This window comes from Trachemys scripta, chromosome 2 (assembly GCF_013100865.1).
Source record: "Trachemys scripta elegans isolate TJP31775 chromosome 2, CAS_Tse_1.0, whole genome shotgun sequence".
Classification (NCBI taxonomy): domain Eukaryota; kingdom Metazoa; phylum Chordata; order Testudines; family Emydidae; genus Trachemys; species Trachemys scripta.
The window spans coordinates 89,750,630-89,769,089 of record NC_048299.1 but is presented as its reverse complement, the minus strand read 5'-3'; the positions used below and the strand labels follow the sequence as shown (position 1 = coordinate 89,769,089).

General features: G+C 39.6%; 1 protein-coding gene across 1 annotated transcript in view; it reads right to left on the bottom strand.

Annotated features, from left to right (window-relative positions):
* Positions 1–18,460, bottom strand: part of POU6F2 (POU class 6 homeobox 2) — a 313,115-nt gene that overhangs the window by 212,513 nt on the left and 82,142 nt on the right. Inside the window, exons 2-3 of the mRNA XM_034761232.1 lie at positions 13,358–13,449; positions 12,117–12,345 (exon numbers count right to left, since the gene is read on the bottom strand). Coding sequence (XP_034617123.1) covers positions 12,117–12,345; positions 13,358–13,449 — 321 coding nt within the window. The remainder of the gene's footprint in view (positions 1–12,116; positions 12,346–13,357; positions 13,450–18,460) is intronic.

Below are 18,460 nucleotides of genomic sequence, written 5' to 3'. Positions count from 1 at the left end.
CACAAGGGATCGTGATCTTGTTAACATGATGGTTGTCATAGTTTGTTTTGTTTTGAATGAGCCAGAGCTCATTACAGAGAGCCTGCTGTCATTCACCATTGGCTTGTGTCTTTTTAACAGAACATTTCTCAAATGAGTGGCAGGGCATATGTATTTCAATCCATTCTGCACTTGAGTTTTTGTGTCTGGTCCTGCTCCCACTAAAGTCAATGGGACTTCAGGATTTGGGCCTAAGAGAGGAAGCACTGTAGGCTGGGGTTTTTAAGGCAGTTGGGCACCTAACTCCCATAGGTACATTTACAAATTCCAGCCATAACTTTTAGATCACTTTGCTTTTAGCCATCCTTTTCAGTTGACTATTTGGCTACCTTCTTTACAGAACTACCACAGTCTTATTCACTGCTAGGCTCAAAAGATACTGTAGTTCTCCATGGTCCTAGTGGTGCAGTGATATGGCCTACTGTAAGCTTCATCCTATTTTGGTTAGCTAGACTGGGTTAGTTTGCTGTGCAGAAGAGGTGAACTAAAAACAAGTCTCACTGCTGGGGAGGGTAACAGCAACTCTGCACTTGCAGCAATCCCCTGCTAGGCAATCCATAGATTGACACTGATGGTTGCTCTAGAAGGAATCACTTACCCTCCAAGCTAGAGGTAAGACGCCAGATAAGCAGTAGCCTGTAAAAAGGGATTTAAAAAAAGAGAAAACCAGGGGGAAAGATTAAGATAATTTACCCTTGTATATTGCATCCATCATAAATCCCATTGTCAGTATCTATTGTTCAAATACCTGACAAACTTCTATTTCTACCCTCTCCATAAAAGTCTCCCTTGTTGGTAAAGTTGTGTACCTTTCATTGTTTTATAATAAACTGGAAGTGAGTAACAGTGCGATATCAAAGGAAATAAAACTCCAGTTGCTATTGCTGCTGGGGTTGCCTTCTGAATGTGGCTTATACAATATTTCATCTGTGCTGACACCTTTCACTCTCAATTATTTGGCTGCTGTCAAAACAAATCAATCAAATTATAGCACTGTGTCTTCATGTTACCATTCCATTGTAAGTTGGCTGCATTAGCTTTGAAATATACGGAAGTATAAATTTTATCTCTATTATTTATGTAATGTAACTTTCTCCCTTGTGCATTATCTTACAAACATAGCAAACTCAAATGATCTCATGTCAAATGTTGAATATATATATACACACACGCTGCTAAGAAATTTTAAAATAATGGCACGCACGGGAACATAAACATATAAAAAATACACTTGATAACAGTCTTACACATGTTACCAACACTAACCTACTGACAAATGACACAAATACGATGTGGCTTTAATTTTGGATACAAGTCTACCATTGTGTACACGTTGGGTAAATGTAATTTAAGAAGATATGATTCTGTACCACAGCTTCCACTAAAATGCTGAAGACAGGTGAAACAAAGATCAAAAGAACTGATTATTTTAGCAGTAAAATGAAAAAAAAATTGCTGAGCCAAAACATTATTTTTTAATTATGCTACATTATTGCATAATGTAATGTTGTCTTCTTTTACAATGCACAAACAACATGGGTTAGTACAGGAAAGGAAAGGCTTACATTTAAGTGACAGAATCGGAAAGAAAAATATTTTGGTGGTATTGTTCACACTGCTATAGTCACAATTTTGGCAGCATATAAACTCTAAACCCTTCTTTGAGAGTGGTTTTCCATGTAAACATAATAAAAAGTTAGTTTTTAGTTTCTTAGCTGAAGCCCTGAAAATAAGCCATTTATATCAATTCCATTGCCTTTTAGCTAGAGTGCATTACTCTTGCTACTGCTCCTACTAATATAGAGACGCGTAATACATGGAAGCACATAACTGATTTGTAAACACCAGTTTATAAGAAATCCTTCTTATTCTTCACTACTGATATAACGGGAAAGCAATAATGGTCAAGAACACAGTAAAATGTATATATTCAGTACCTTTTGGCACGTGAATAATTTTAGAAGCCAAGCTGGGGTGGAGGATGCGAGAGACAAAGACCAGGAACATATGGGCTGGGTGAGGAAAAAGGACAGAAGGCAGACACACAAAAAGGGAAAGATACCCACGGGCCAGAGTCTGTAAATCCAAAGCAATGTAATTGAACTCAATGGCACTACATCAGCAGAAATGAGATTATCGTCTTCCCTCTACAGGAATAAAATATTATTTTTAACTGTGTACAATATAAAATAACTTACCGCCACAAAATACAAAAAAGAAATGAAAGAAGGTATTATAAAATTCATCAAGTGCACACCTGCTTAAGTCCAAAAAGTGACTTACATGATGTTAGTTGGGAGTTTGCCCCAACACAAAATGCATTTAAAATACATGTACTCTGTGGTTTATATGCTTCAGGTGGTGGAGATTCAGAAATATTGGCTGACATCCTAGCTGCAATGAAGTCAATAGAAGTTTTCCATTGACTTCAGTGAGGTGAGGTTTTCTCACATGGCTGTGCGTCAGACATTAGTATTCCAAGGGCTCTATACATTCTACTACTGTGTGCAAGGTTGCAGGGATCAAACCAAATGGGACCTGGACCTTCCAAGTTGAAGGGGGAAGGCAATACCTTTGCACCAGACCTGTGGGAAACTCTCTGATGGCTTCCCAGCAGGGTTGAGGCTCGGCAGTTTGGGAAGGGAGGGCTGTGGGCAGGCAGAGGGAGCCTGGGGAAGATGATACAATCTCCTCCAACCCCCGAAATCCCTAGTATGCTGACTCTCTCAGCATTTCCTTATGGGGTGTCCCCTGCGCGTAGGAAGTAGAATCTCGTGGGAGGTTATGGAAGTACCACTCCCAAGTAATTTGTGTTGCCATGAAGAAAAGCTGATGCCCCAACCTCCGGGGAATTTCCCTGTGGATCTCAAAACACTCAAGTCTAGAGGACTAGGATCACTGCTTTTGTTGCATGTGGAGGAACTATTTACCTATCCCCCCTCGCCCATAGAGGGACAATTCAGACGCTCAGAATTTACGTGTTGATCTAATTTTCATAAACTGAGGTTACTCTTTTATTTTGAGATCCTAGAAACCTCCTCAAGGCACTTCCATGGTTTAGGATGTCATTGGAATCCTGCAACGGAATTGCAGCCGTACTAAGTACAGACAGGGAGCATAGAATTCCCTACCTGGCGTAGTCTCCTACTTTGAAATTAATTCTGTAAATGTCTCTTTTTCACTCCAATGTTTGTGTTGGTGCAAGAGACTGTTATCCTGTGACAACATGTTTCCCTAGCACTCCCTCTATATGATATACTATATTCACACTCCATGTTCAGGTGCCTCTTGTTCAATTAATGTTCCAGTGCTTCAAGAATGTGTTGATGTGCATAGGTCATAATGTGGAGTAGGCCTTTTAACACTGAATATATATGTTTCAAACTCTGAGATACAGAAACCTATGGCAGATAAACAGTATCGATTCCTTCTGTTTTACTGTTATTTATGAAAACATACAGATTATTTGGCATTACTGAATATTAATTTACATACTGAATACACTTAATACACATTAACTGCATACTATTATAACCTGGATGTAACTTTGTTATGGGCTGAGTTAAATCCTCACTGAGGTTGATTGGGTGTGAACACACACTTCAATCAGCATAACTGTAAGGATAAGTTAATTACAAAACTCCACCTAAGACAAAAGGGTTATGTGAACCTGCCCAGGATTTTTTGAATGGGTGAGCCGAGGGGCTTTTGCTGAGTATTGTTTTGGGTAGACTGTATGTGTGAGGGAAGGGAGAACAGAGGCAAACAGCAAGAAAACCAAGCAACAGCCTGTGAGCACAGTGTATGACCTGCAAAAAGGCTAGAGAGAGAGCTTTTGAGTCTGCTGTTGGCTAAAGAGGCTCGGTGCTCTAAGCCCAGAAACTGTTTGTTTTCTTACTGGTTCCTTCTGCTTTTGGAGAAACAGGACTTTGTACGTTCCTTGTAAACAAACAAGACTGCACCAAAGAAAATACCAAACTCCATGATCAATTTCTGCTCCCAACTAGAATGTGTCCAGGGCCCTGAACTTTGACTAATTGCTCGGGTTGAAATGGCAACAATACAGTATAATAACCCGTATGAAATTAATGCATACTAAGGGTCTGAAACGGTGCAGGTCTGGCACTTTTCTTTGAAGTCAATGGCTAGTTGCGCATGTGGCAGGACTGTAGGATTGGATCGTAAGCTTTTAAACACATGCTGAGATACCTAGGCCTATATCAGCACTTACAGATTACCAAATCATTTACAATGCATGGCTGTCAAAAGTGTAAGAACTGGTGTGGGAACTGAACTTCATCAATGAAACAACCCCAGAGCACACCACATTATGAAGAGTAGCTCCCATGCAGGCCCAGTTACAATTTTTAGATAATTATAATATATAGAGATATACCTATCACATAGAACTGGAAGGGACCCTGAAAGGTCATTAAGTCCAGCCCCCTGCCTTCACTAGCAGGACCAAGTACTGATTTTTTGCCCGAGATCCCTAAGTGGCCCCCTCAAGGATTGAACTCACAACCCTGGGATTAGCAGGCCAATGCTCAAACCACTGAGCTATCCCTCCCCCTTCAACTCTAATTGCATGCACAATTTTTAAAAAGGTCCCGCAAAATGTTTCAAGTTGAATTCACATAGAGACGTTTAGCAAGAAGGGCATAATACAGCTTCAACACTTTCCACAACAATTAAAAAAAAACATACACAATATCTTTCTCTCCAGTAAATGACACAGAACCAGACTGATTTTAAAGAAATTTCATTAAAAAAATTGGCTACTAGGCTATTAACTTGTACAATATATGGGTTCAAAATCTGTATTAAAAATGCCTTGAAACTCAGCCGGTCAATAAAGACTTTGTTGTTTTTATGAGTCCCTAAATATATATATACTCGATTAGAGTCTTGCTGCTCTATCAGAAACACAAGTTTCTAGCCAGGAAGTTTTTATAACATGAATCACAGGGACTTTATTAATACAAATTCCATTGAAAAACAAAGGAAATTAAACCACAAAGACTACAAATGTCTGACTTAACTCCACCAAAGCAAGGAAATTAAGAGTGAAGGCTGCAAATCCATCACAGTAATCCATCCTTAATTCACTTTGTGTTACTTACTGCTAGAGTCTAAGATCAGTGTATATATACATGTGTGTATACCATATGGATGTATCATTCTATTTGTATATGACCCACCAAGGTATGTAGCATGCATGCTACGATGTTGAGGCCAGGCACAAAGTGGCAAGTATCAGCTAGGATTTTCACTTTCATTCTGAATTTCATTGTTTCTGTAACATTGCAGTAATTTAAGAGTTTAACATTACATGATGGAATTTTCTGGACATTAATTTAAATTTGTCAGGGCCTAAATTCAAGAAGATTAAAGGCCCCTGAAACAGGTGCAAAAAATACTTCAGAAACAGCATTAAAATGCATTGATGTTCTGGCTGACAACAGCCCCATTTACAACCTTGCACACATATTATTCCTGACAGGAGCAGTATCAGTCTGAGATGGGGGCAAGGGTGAAAGTAAGCCAGTACTGGCCGGTACGGCGTACCAGTAAAAAGTGGCCGCCAGTACTGGCCCATACACAGCTGACTTCAAAGCGCTGCCGCTTTAAAGTGTTCAATGTTACTTTCACCCCTGGATAGGGGACTAGTTATTGGTGGATAAAGGGGTATATTCCATACACATGCATCTCATACTTAAGTCATCCTTCAATTCCCAGCCTACAATGCATGCCATGGCAGTGTCTGCAAAGCGGCCAAACCATGGGTTTTGATTGGAGCCAGAAGAGGAGAGCACAACTCTTGCCTTGCCAATCTGCTGCTTGGCATGTGTTTCTGGAGGGCATCTGTGCATACAGGCTGCCAGAATTTAGTCTCAGACGTTTGACTGAATGTAATCAATCCTGATTTAGAATTAATCTTATCAGCACAGCCTTTTTATACCTCACTTATGTTCCCCCACAATTGTTAGCAGGACTGGAGTGAAAGGTAGGCATAGGTCTGTTGGAAATCAACAAGAGAGCACGCAAACATTAATGCTACTGCATCTTAATGTCGCTGGTGTTAGGTCTTTAACTTATGGGGCAGAAAATATAAAGAATAAATCACTAGTACTCTGACAGTGATCAATAAATAAGAAATAATAACTAATAAAGACCTGAACCTTTCACATTCACTCTCTGAAGCTACTGTTTTGTCATTGTAGAAGATGAGCAATTAATAACAGTGGGCCAGATCATTCCCTTCTGTAGGAAAACTCACAGGCAGAGCCTTCTGGGGGGATAGCCTATTCTCTCTTTGGAGAGGAGTTTTATCACCCTCTCCCATGGAAGATGAAAAGGGCTAGACCCCTGCCTCCCCAAACACCGTGAGTCTTGGGAGATCTGCCAGAGGCACAGGGTCTTCTGTGTGGTTTCTGCTCCAGCTTCAGGGATCCCTGTTCACCTCCAATTCCCTTGCAGTGTGGCGTCAGAGGAATCAGGTTGTCAGGAAATCCTGATGTGGTGGTAGTAAAGGGAGTGTCCTAACCTGGAGGAGCATGCATACAGTTTAGGGCTGCATTAACTTTTGCCTGGATTGCCTATATGGAATATGTCCCCTCTTCCTTCAAATCCTTTCCCTTCCCTTGCACAAATCCCTGGGCACACAAAGGTAATGAGGTTGGTCCTATCGAGTGGCTGACCCCACCTTTTTGCAAGCAAGTTCTGGAGAGATGTTTCCTTCCACCCATCTCCACCTTCTCCATCACTTTCATCAGTTTTAGAAGATGGACCATCCTCTCTCCCTTAAACCTTCCATACAGCTGGCAGTTCTCAAGTAAAAAATGTACTTACAGCTCAAATAGTACTGTTCATCTGCTCATCCTAAAGGACTGTACAAAGGTGAGCGAACAGTAGCTCAATTTTTGGTAGGTGGGGAGGCAAGGGATATTAAGTGGCGTGTCCAAGGCTACATAGTGAGTCAGTGGCAGAGCTAGGAACAGAACCCAGGTCTCCTGGCACCCAGTCCCATGTCCTATATACTGCAACTGTGTTAAATACAGCCTTCATATAGTGATGGTTGTGTATCTGAACTGAGGGCTTCACTGAAATTGCTACTGAGTGTAGCTCTTCTTCTTGATCCTTGTCATTCTTGTTCTGGTTATGTTAGTACAGTACAGAAGTACCTGGGAATAAACTATTCCTCTAAGTGAAACATCATTTTGATTATTACTGACATTGGTGCTCATTAAAATACATAAGTAAAACACAGACTTTCTGTAGGCTCTGAAAGCTATTTCATGTTACTTGAAGGGGAATACAAATGAATAGGGATTGCATCATTTTAGTTAAAAGAGGAAAATGTTCTAAAAACTGGAATCTGGACTCTAGATCAGTGAGCAATTGAGGATTGTCGTTTATTTCTTTTCTGTCTCTTTCTTGCTTTTCATACCTATCCAACATCTGACTATTAAGCTGCATGTACATGGGGAATGAAGAGAGTGCATGTTGTTTACTTTATATCTGTTCTGCAATTAAAGATACACTGCTAAGTTAAGATGAAACAAGATCTAATAAATGTAAACAATACATTTTGCCTTTCTGGCACTGTTACTTCTTTACACTGACTGATCAGATCTGTAGGTAAATAATGACTTTTTTAAAAAAAAATCAGTTATCTATGTCTAGTGTTACCATATCAGTGTATTTTAATGGCTATCTTCTAGCTCTCCAGCTGTTTAATGTATTTCTTTCTCCATTGTATTGCAGTTAAAAAATATGACCTGCTGCTGTTTAAATAATGTAATTTAATGATTTCACATTTTCAGCCACACAAGGCTTTCTTTCAGCTCTGAAGCCTTTCACTAATGATTTGGGGAGATAGTTTGTTCTTGTTTCTTTCAGAACCTGGGACTGAGAAACTCAGACTTACAAATACATTATTGGCACCCACTTTAGAAACATTACAATTTGCAGTGAAAATAAAACAGATAAGATTCAGTGTTATGGAGCCAGAATTTCCAACTTGTTGATTCCTCTTGGCAGCTGACTGGGAGGTTCACGTATTATTCAGCCTCCATAACTGTAAAGGACTCTGCAACATAGTTGCATTAAACCTGAAATAATATATAGTTAAGATAGGTGCATGGACCAGAGGTTCCCAAAGTGTTGTCTGTGGACCACTGGTGGTCTGTGAAACACATGCTGATGATTCAGAGAGAGCTGGCTGGCTCCAGGATGCTCCTTCTCATTTCCAGCTGCTATACCGGACAACTAAAATGCATTAATTAATTTCCATCAAAGCAATTGCTATAGGTGCCACGGGGATGTAAAGGGCAAGTGAATGAGAGAGGAAGTAAGATCCTTAGCAACTCCTGGGCACTGCTAAACATCCCCAATTCCCAGTGAATTCAACCAAAGTTGAGGCCATTCAGCAGCACCTCACAGAACACTCCTCAACAGACCTGAGGGCAAGAGTACAATAAAACTATGAAGTGTTCAGTGCTATAATGTGATCTCTAAGGCAGATGGACAGGTATTTAGAGAGGGCATCTCCATGCAGAATAGTTGATCCACAGGCAGAGTGTTACTGAGCTCTGAGGCTCTAAGAAAAAGCTATTACTAGATTGGAGAGAACCCAGAAAAAGACAACTAAAACGACAAAAATGTTTAGAAAAACCTGACCTGAGAACAGAATTTCAGGGAACTGAATTTGGCAGCCTAGAGACAAGTCTGCTAAGAAACGGAGGGATGAAGATCTAAGTGACCCTGCTACAGGTTAATTGAAAAGGTAGCAGCTGAGAAGGTTGTTCACAATAGCCAGCAAAAGGAGGACTAAAAAAGCAATGGACTAAAATTAAAGATGAAAAAATTTGGCCTAAATAGTAGACAACAATTCCTCTGCTTGTCTAGCATCTGCTCCCTCTTTCCCCTTCCCCCAGTCTCACCACTGTTGGTGTGACAGCCTTCTCTTCTGTGCTTCAGTTCCACAGCTGTGAAATGGGGATAATAGCATGGCCCTACCTCACTGAGGTGTTGTAAGGATACATACATTCCTGTTGTGAAGCGCTCAGGTTCTATGACAATGGGGGCCAGATATGTACATAGATAAATAAGTTTTCAGCAGTGCTGTACTTATTGATTTCACTAAAGCCACACAATTTTGTTGCTGCTAGGGAAAGTTAGCAGGAAGAAAATGGTTAAGGGTGGGCATTTTAACTAAATCTGTGCCCTATCCCTTACTCCCTTTTTAAACTATTTTAGTCAAGGTTTTTGGGGAAAATTTTACATCTTATCAAGTCAGTGCTTTCAAACTCTATGTTTAAAAGTAATTTCAGTGTATATACTCATTGGCTGAAAATACCAAGACTGAACTCAAGTGAATTGGTTGCAGCTCTTAGGCCATACCATTCAATTTAGCAAAGCAGAATGAATTCATGACGTAAGAGTTCCATGAGCTTATGTTTATTTATAATACTATATACACAGAAACCATAAGCTGGTGCACTCTTGAGTGGAGGGATACATTTTTATAATGCCTGTTTCCTCATTAAGATTTTATCATCTACCTACACTAAAAGGCCTCTTCCCTTCACTTTGTTATCTCTGCTTTTACCCGGTCCTGGTCCTGCATTATTTTTTTAATCTTCAATTCCCTACTTTACATGCACTCTCAAATTTTAAACAAGCAAAATGTGTGCATTAGTGTGTCCTTTTCATCTATGATTTATGAATGACAGGTTCCTCGGTACAGCTTAATGGTATGAGAGAGACATTATTTTAAACATTAAAGTGAAAACCATTTACAACTATGATAAGAGAGGTCTGTTGACATTAAACTTTAAAACACACACAAGGTAAAGGCAAGTAGCTGCACCAACAGGTGAGAGTACCAGGCATACAGTTTTGTTCAACACATTAACTGTCTCTCCTCTTCTCTGTTTCACAACCTGTAGACATTGGCGCTTCAAACAATCCATCAAGTCATCAGCAGCAACTGAAGTTTAATTGCCTAAAAAGTATTTAAAATGCTGTGTAGAGCATTCATTTAATAGAACTCCCTTTTGTCTTTGGAAAACTTTTTCCAGCATTTAGGTCAGGAAAGAAAAATGGGGAAGGGAGTTAAAACTATATTTGATTCTTCACTCTCACACCTTCCATCACTTTCCTATAGGATGTGTCCCTCCCCATTAAAACTACTCTTGCAATTTCATTATGGGGTTTTTTTGCTAACACTTTGCCTGTTTCAGAGTAGCAGCCGTGTTAGTCTGTATCCACAAAAAGAACAGGAGTACTTGTGGCATCTTAGAGACTAACAAATTTATTACAGCATAAGCTTTCGTGGGCTACAGCTCACTTCTTCGGATGCATATAGAGTGGAACATATATTGAGGAGATATGTATACACACATACAGAGAGCATGAACAGGTGGGAGTTGTCTTACCAACTCTGAGAGGCCAATTAAGTAAGAGAAAAAAACTTTTGACGTGGTAATCAAGATAGCCCAATACAGACAGTTTGATAAGAAGTGTGAGAATACTTACATCTTACTTAATTGGCCTCTCAGAGTTGGTAAGACAACTCCCACCTGTTCATGCTCTCTGTATGTGTGTATATATATCTCCTCAATATATGTTCCATTCTATATGCATCTGAAGAAGTGGGCTGTAGCCCACGAAAGCTTATGCTCTAATAAATTTGTTAGCCTCCTTCACTTTGCCTGTTGTCCATTGTGCAACTCAACTCACGAGCAACCTCCTTCTAAGAAGCAATAAACACCATTGAGAATAATAAGTAAATTCCTTTATACTTAATATAAGATAAACACCTTGACTGCAGCAGTGTTATTGTTAAGGCACATTCATGCATCAGGAGTAGTGAACGTTACGAAAAAACAACAGTTACATTTTACTTCACTGTGCTGGGTTTTCAGTCTGACTTAAGATAATAAACACAATGGGGCAGAGAGATCTAGGTCCAGACTCTCTGCTAAGGCAAACACAGTACAGCTCAGGACATGGGGGCAGGGGAATGCATAGGTGAACTCTGTACTCCCCTGGCCCTGAGTCAGGTATGGTGTCTATTCTAAATTTAAACAGCATTCAATGGCCACAAGGGGCTGAAACGGCAGCCAGGGACCAGGGTGGAGTAATGAAATCCTGGCCACACCCCCTACACTGCCAGCAGAGATTAGGAGCCATTTCACCATCTCCGTGCCACCGGAAGATATCATTACTGCCACTTTGTGCTCGTACTATCTAGCACAGCCCCAAGTGGTTGCACCACACTTGAGAATATGGGCATTGGTCTTTAGATTTTCCTATAAAGCTCCATGCACACATAAGTTGCTATAACAGCCACAATAAGAGTAATGTGCCCTTGATGGATGCAACAGCCTCTTTATTTTAAACTGACACTCATGCACTTTATTTTGGTAGCTGTAGCGAGAGAATTAGCTTTATCACAGCATGCCTTTTTTATAATAACCTAGACCACTTTAGGAAGAACCAGTAGAAAGCGGGAACTAATTTTTAAGTGGAATGCAAATGCCACTTTGCGTGTTGTGCCCTTAGAGGGCCTGTTGGTTGGAATGGTACCATAAATGGGAGTATGGGACAGCAATACATGTCCTAGAGCGTCTAACTACAGTTACAAAAAGGATGCTTTTGTAATATGAAAATCAAACAACAGATACTTCTAAATGACCACATCCTGATACTAAGCTTTTAGCTGCACCTCTTCCTTTACTCTTCCCTAATCTCTCAGCTAAGGCTCAGCATTGGCCAATCTTATTCGAGTTCGCAATGCTATTTTAAAATTTTAAGTGAACAGTGAATTAAAGCCATCAGCCAGTATGATAGAGCAGACCAATTAGCTATTTCCAGGATCTCATAGTACTGGCCTGTGGAACGAGAGAGAAGAATACTGACACAAAATGTTTATGAAAAATGCAGTATAAATTTGATAAACATTCCAAAAGATTCAAGGTTTTGAATTTTCAATAAAGATTTGGCATCAAGAATAACATTTTTGTGGACAAATGGATCTACCTGTGAAAATACTGATTGATGTGGTTTACCTTGTAGATTTTGCAATGGCAAAGTCATAATGCCTCCTGCTGCAGCTGCTGCTACCAGCCCTTGGATGTTGGTGAGATTAGCTGTAGGCAGAGTAAGGACCAGTCCTTGTTGACCACCCAGTTGTCCAGCCATGTTGAAGGGAATAAGGATAGGTTGATTTAGGGCTGGAGTGCCTCCTGGCATCACCCCCGCTACCGCTGAGGCTAACTGTTGAGCTGTCAGTAATGGCTGTAAAGAAACATATACAGTAAGCACCTGAATAAGAAATAGCACCGGCATCATTGTACATGTGCCTGGGATCATCTGTAGTGTTACCGTACATACATGCAATTACAATGCACCACTTCTAATGTAATAACATACACTTCCTCCAACACAAAAAGCCTTGAAGATCCTGAAGACTGAGACTGGAAACCCTGGTAATCATATCCAACCCACTGATCTCTGAAATCAGAGTTTGACTTAAGTTGCATCAACTTTGTAAAAAAAATTACTGTATGTACCCCAAAGATGGTTTATGAATTCAAGAAGGTCAAATTCAACCAAATCTACAAGAATTTAAACTCAAACACTTCCCAGAGCTAAAGTTGCAAAATTAATAATTTCCAGGAGCTATGTGATGCAAGGGATGCTCAAAGACCGTACTATAAAATGGGCTGGAATATCAAGTATCTGCTTGCCTTCCCAGGGCAATTGACTGAATGTAGATATCCCTACACAAAGTGATACAGAAAATCAAGCACTTTATAACTGTTCAGAAGAACAGTATAACACCCACACCTTACCGTAAAAAACATTTGGCTTTATAAAATAATGAATGGATTTCTTTATTAATGCAGGAGCTGTGTGTGACTATAGGACTGTCAAATCCAATAAGCTAAACTTGCATTAAAATTGCATTAACTTTTTTTTTATATTAAATCATGACCTGTGCTTCCAAAGTAACTGATCTAAGGTTCAAATAACTTCATTTTATAAACACAACAGCCATTTACATTTTACTCTTTGGAAAAACATATAGAAACAAACCTTGTCTGTTTGTTTTTAAAGCAAGACCTTAAACAGAATATTTTTTAAAAAATATGTGTCACATCTTCTCTGTACATGTTTGTGTAATAAAAATTCAGCCCAACAATTTATCACCATATTTTCTATATTTATATGGTTAGATTATTATCATTCATTGTTAATTACTTTAATCAAACTGCAGTTTTAATTAGGCTAAATGAAAGGTACTGACCTGGGACCCAACAGGGAATGCTGGGTGGGACTGACTGGGCTGATGCTGATCAGCTGTGCTTGTATCAGACAGCACTGGGTTTCCTCTGGCCCCTAGAATTCAAAGAGAAGCTCTACATTAATATCTAGCCCAGGGACCGGCACATTACATTTTACTGTGATGTCACATAACATCAAGCTGCAAATGATATGCTAAAGTGGTTTATCAATAACGCAAGCACTCAAATCACTTATCAGCTGCATAAATTATGCTAACATTCATTCAGGCCAGCCAGCTCATTCAGGGAGATACAGAAATCTGACAGCAGTGAAACTGAAGCTATCATCAACTCAGCTAATGTGGATTGCATTATACATCAATTTACATACAGTACATGAATACTCTGTGTGTGTGGCAACTGCATTTTTTATGCTTAGGTGAGCAGCAGCTATGCTAATTTCTCAAAGCAAAAATTATCTGGGACACAATCAAGTCACATCTACTTTATATCTCAATAAAGCTTCTTCTTCTTCTTCTTCTTTTTCTTTTTCTTTTTTTCTTTTTGGCCACATACTGAGGCAGAGAAACCTGTACCACTCATGATAAAAGGCATTACAAAAACTGAGCACAAACATGCTTCTAAAAGGCACTTTCTTCTTGTTCTCTAATTATATATGGTAAAGCAGAGCTTGTCATAACCAAGGCATTTCGGTGCTAAATTGAGAGAATCAAAAACCAGCACTAACTATGTGCTTGAATCAAACATGCTGAGCATAGAACACTTTCCAGTATAGCTCTATCTGGATTTTGCTGAAGATCACTGAAGAGATTTGAAAAACACCAAACAAATCCTAATAACTGTAACACATGGTCAACAATAGGCTTTCAAACTTAAGGTTCGCTCCTGCATTCCCTACTAGGGCAGAACTCACACTGACTCACAACTTCTTCAAGGAGGACTGCAGGATCAGGCCCACTTTTTGTTTCTGTATCTGAAGGGAATGACAGCAAGTATCAAAAGCAGCAGCTGGAGCACTGTCGTTTTAAATAAAGAAAATTCCTGGCTACAATTTTAGGATTTCTGGTCAGTACGGTAGCTTTTGTTCTGTTAGTTTTTTTCTGATGGATGGTTGAAATCCAATTCTAAGTAAACCTTAACAAGATCCCCTTTTCCAATGTTTGTCCTATGAATAGCAAGTGCAAGACAATTCAGAACCAGTTTATTGGCATGCCATGGTCTGTGACGGAAAAAAAGGATATGATTCTGTCATACTTATAAATTTTAAAGAAGGTATTATCAGCTCATTTAAAACAAATTCTTCTATATATTCTCCAAGGGGACAGACTTATAAATAATGGAAATGTGAAAAAAAATACTTCATCACATTAAGGTACAAATAAAATTGACTGCTACATATTATTCAATTGACTTCTATCTCTACCGCGATATGTCAATCACAACAGCATTTTATAATGGGATTAGGCAATAAATGTGCAGAGCCATTATGCAGAAATCTGATTAATTTGTAATATTTTTGTGTGCATGCAGAAAGTCAGAAATGGACATTGCTTTGGGAATACTTACAAGCGTTCTATTGAAATTTCTAAATTGATTTGGAACCAACTAATAAAAACACACAGACTTTTTGACATTTTATAAAGTGAAGTCTGTCAAAATAGGTTTGGCATTTTAATGACCACTGTCATTTAATAACTAGGGTAAGGTGACCTATTATAATTGGTCAAGACTCCAACAACTGCCTAATAATGTGCATGAAGAGATTTAGGAACTACATTTTTTGTGTGTGATTTATTATCTGCGATGCTTGGAAAGCACGGAATTTAACTGGATGTGCACAATACTGTGAAAATGTATACAATCTGTGTTTTTATATGCATAACACTGTCCTCACTCAGGCAAAACTCAAACTGCCTTCAGCATGACTCCTGCCTCTACAGGGACTGCAGGATCAGATCCATTATGAATAAACATCACTTTGTCTAAGCTTATTTCCACATATCAGCGTGCTCTTTATTTATCTTCATATGACAGCTGTATGCAAGGAATGATATTACATCAAACACTCAGGTCCCATGATCCTGACTAGCCCCCCACTGAGGTAAAATTAAATATTTGTTTTTGTTTGCCTGCTTGAAGAAGTTAGAGCTTTGTCTTGGACTATGATATTACTGAAACAAGTTCCTAATATTGTATCCTGTCACTGAATTCGCCTGGAAGGGCTTCAGAGAAAGTACAAAGCAACAACCAAATGTCTATTAGTACATGATCCTATTTTAATTAATTAACGGCCTGATCCCACAGTACTTACTCTCATGAATGTTCCCAATGAAGTGAGTCTGTGTTTTAATACATTTTTTATTTAGCGAACACTATTTTCTGTTATGTATACTGTATGTAACTTGCAATATTTAATCCTGTGAGAAGCAGTTTGTACAAAAGGTGTCATACAAAATCAGACAATAAAGCTAGAGTACTATTAAATTATAATTAATTATGTTGTTTTCTTATTGCATTGCACTAATTGCAATCAAATAGGATTTCATTCATTTTATATGGCTGTTTATTCAAGACGCTGCATCTGTTTTTATTCCAGTGCATGAATACTGTGCCTGGTTCTTCCAGCTCACTTTCAACACAGTTTAGGAGTCTTGTTGAAATGGCATACAATTTCATGTGTATGAATGAGGTCTTACACAGTCTCCAGATGAAATTATGCATGCTGTCTTTTCAGGATCAAAAAGGCACACTACCCCTCATGCCCATATTTATTTTTCTCATACACATGTAGTGTACTTAGTTTTATAGGCCCATCTCCTAATCTATCTGCTACAGCAGCCACTCCAGACTCAAGTTTTCTTTCAAAGTCAGGAGGGAAATCTGCAGCTTGTTGGCTGAGCAGTGAGTAAATGTGGCTGAGCAAGAATTTCTGGGTGATTGGAGGTTTCGCTGCATCACCCAAGCAAACAGAAGTTGTTCTCTGCCACCTATTATCTTCAGTGAGAAGCCCCGGCAAAGACATCCAGGAACACAAAATACAGCCACAAAAGGTTTGTAGAACGCTATGATTCATTCCTTCCCCACAGTATTATTTCCCCGAATTAGCAGGGCAGATTCTGCCATGCTAGAAGAATTCCGCTAACAAAACAAAGTACTGAGAGTACCTTGTTATATTTACTGTTTGTGATTCACAGAATCATAGATGATGGACCAGAAAGGCCTCGTAGGTCATTATCTAGCAGCAAGATTTCTAGCCTTTCCTTCCACACGAGCTCTGGATTGTCCTCTCCCCTATGTTTTAATTCAGCAGCTCTTAAACCCTTTATTGTTGTTGCCTCAGTGACCTCCCTAGGCAAATGGGACCTTGGCTATTTTAAAAAGATTTGCCAAAGTGTTATTTTCCCAATGTCTGGATTCATGCCACTGCCTCTCGTTAGATCAACTTCAACAACTGTACAGTCCATTCACAAGGATATCGCTGCCCTGTTCAAACATGAATTCATTAAGCCTCAGAACACTTCTGTGAGTATAAAGCAGCATAACAACAGAAAGGGACTATAACCGAAATGGTTAGCAGTGTGAGAACAGATCTGGCTGGTGTTTGCAGGGTACCCGGCACGTGTTACGTGACCGGCTACTAAGTGGGAGTTACAATCTCTCCCCATATGCAGGCGCACCAGGCTCTCTGCCCCTTCAGAAAAAGATCTTGTGAATGGACAGGCCTTCTAGCCAACTCTGTGATACTGGGTTGAAAGTAAGGGCATGAATGCTCTGGACTTAAATCCTTCTCACATGAGGGAGGCTGTGTAGCCTAGTGGATAAAACATTAGCCTACAAGTCAGGGGCCTGGGTTCTTTTCCGGCCTCTGCCACTAGGTGAGCTTGGGCAAGACACGTTACAGCCCTGTGCCTCAGTTTCCCCATCTGTAAAATGGAGATGATGATACAGCTCTCCTTTATAAAGTGCTTTGAGATCTACTGATGGAAAGTATTAGATAAGAGCTAGGTATTATTTTTAGGCCTCACCCTTTTTCCTTTCCCAATTTTGAAAATCTTAAATAGTAAATAAATAAATAATAATAATAATGTACCACACCTGGGTCAGCTATCCCCTCTTCCCATGATGTTTAGGGGAGCTTGTGTCCTCACCTGTGTCCTCCGCAATCTGCAGGAGGTCAGACTAGATGATCATGATGGTCCCTTCTGATCTTATAGTCTATGTGAATCTATGAGTCTAATTATGCTTGTAGGGAGGGTGACTGATCACCCTGTCTAATGTCATTCGGGGTGGTTTGTCTCCTCCCTGATACACGAAAGCTGTGGCATTTGGGTTGAGAGAGAGTAGAGATGGTGCGTGGGGTGGTCCATTTTGAAAACAGAAATAATCTTGTGCGCAGGAGGGGAGCAGGAGCACAGGTGTTACTAGTGGAGCCGCTCTCATAGGCCGGCTCAGAGAGCATGCTCAATAATACCATGCTAACAGTCTCGGAAGCTGCTGCCAGGACACATGGACCAACCTAGATACAGTTTTAATATTTAATAAATGTTATTATTAATACCAAATTAATTATTAAAGCATCCCCTCACCTGTCAAAAAAGTGCATAACGAAAAAAAACCCAAATGAAAATAATATGAAAACATAATGTAAAACCACCCTCTTAAAATACCAAATAAAACGCAGAGGCAGTAAAGAAAAGAAGAGGGAAAAGATGGAAGGGAAAGGGAATTAGTCGGGTGCTAAGTGTGGTTTTAATAAGAGGGATATTCTTGTGATTGAAGGCATTGGACCAGGACTCAGAAGGTCTGGTTTCAATTCCTGATTCAGTCATGGACTTCCTGTGTGACAATGTGGAAATTCAGTTCTCTTCTCTGTCTGTCCTGTCTATTTAGAGTGTAATAACTTCAGGACCATCTCTTACTATATGGCTGTCCAGCATCTATGGGTTATGATCTCAGTTGGGGCCTCTAAGCGATACTAAATACTACTATTGCTACTAATAAAAAGCTTTTGAAATAAAAACGTGTTCAACTGTTTTTGAAAAGTGAGGCGAGACGAACCAAGGTAGATATCAGCAGGGACAGAGTTCCACAATCAGACTAGCAAA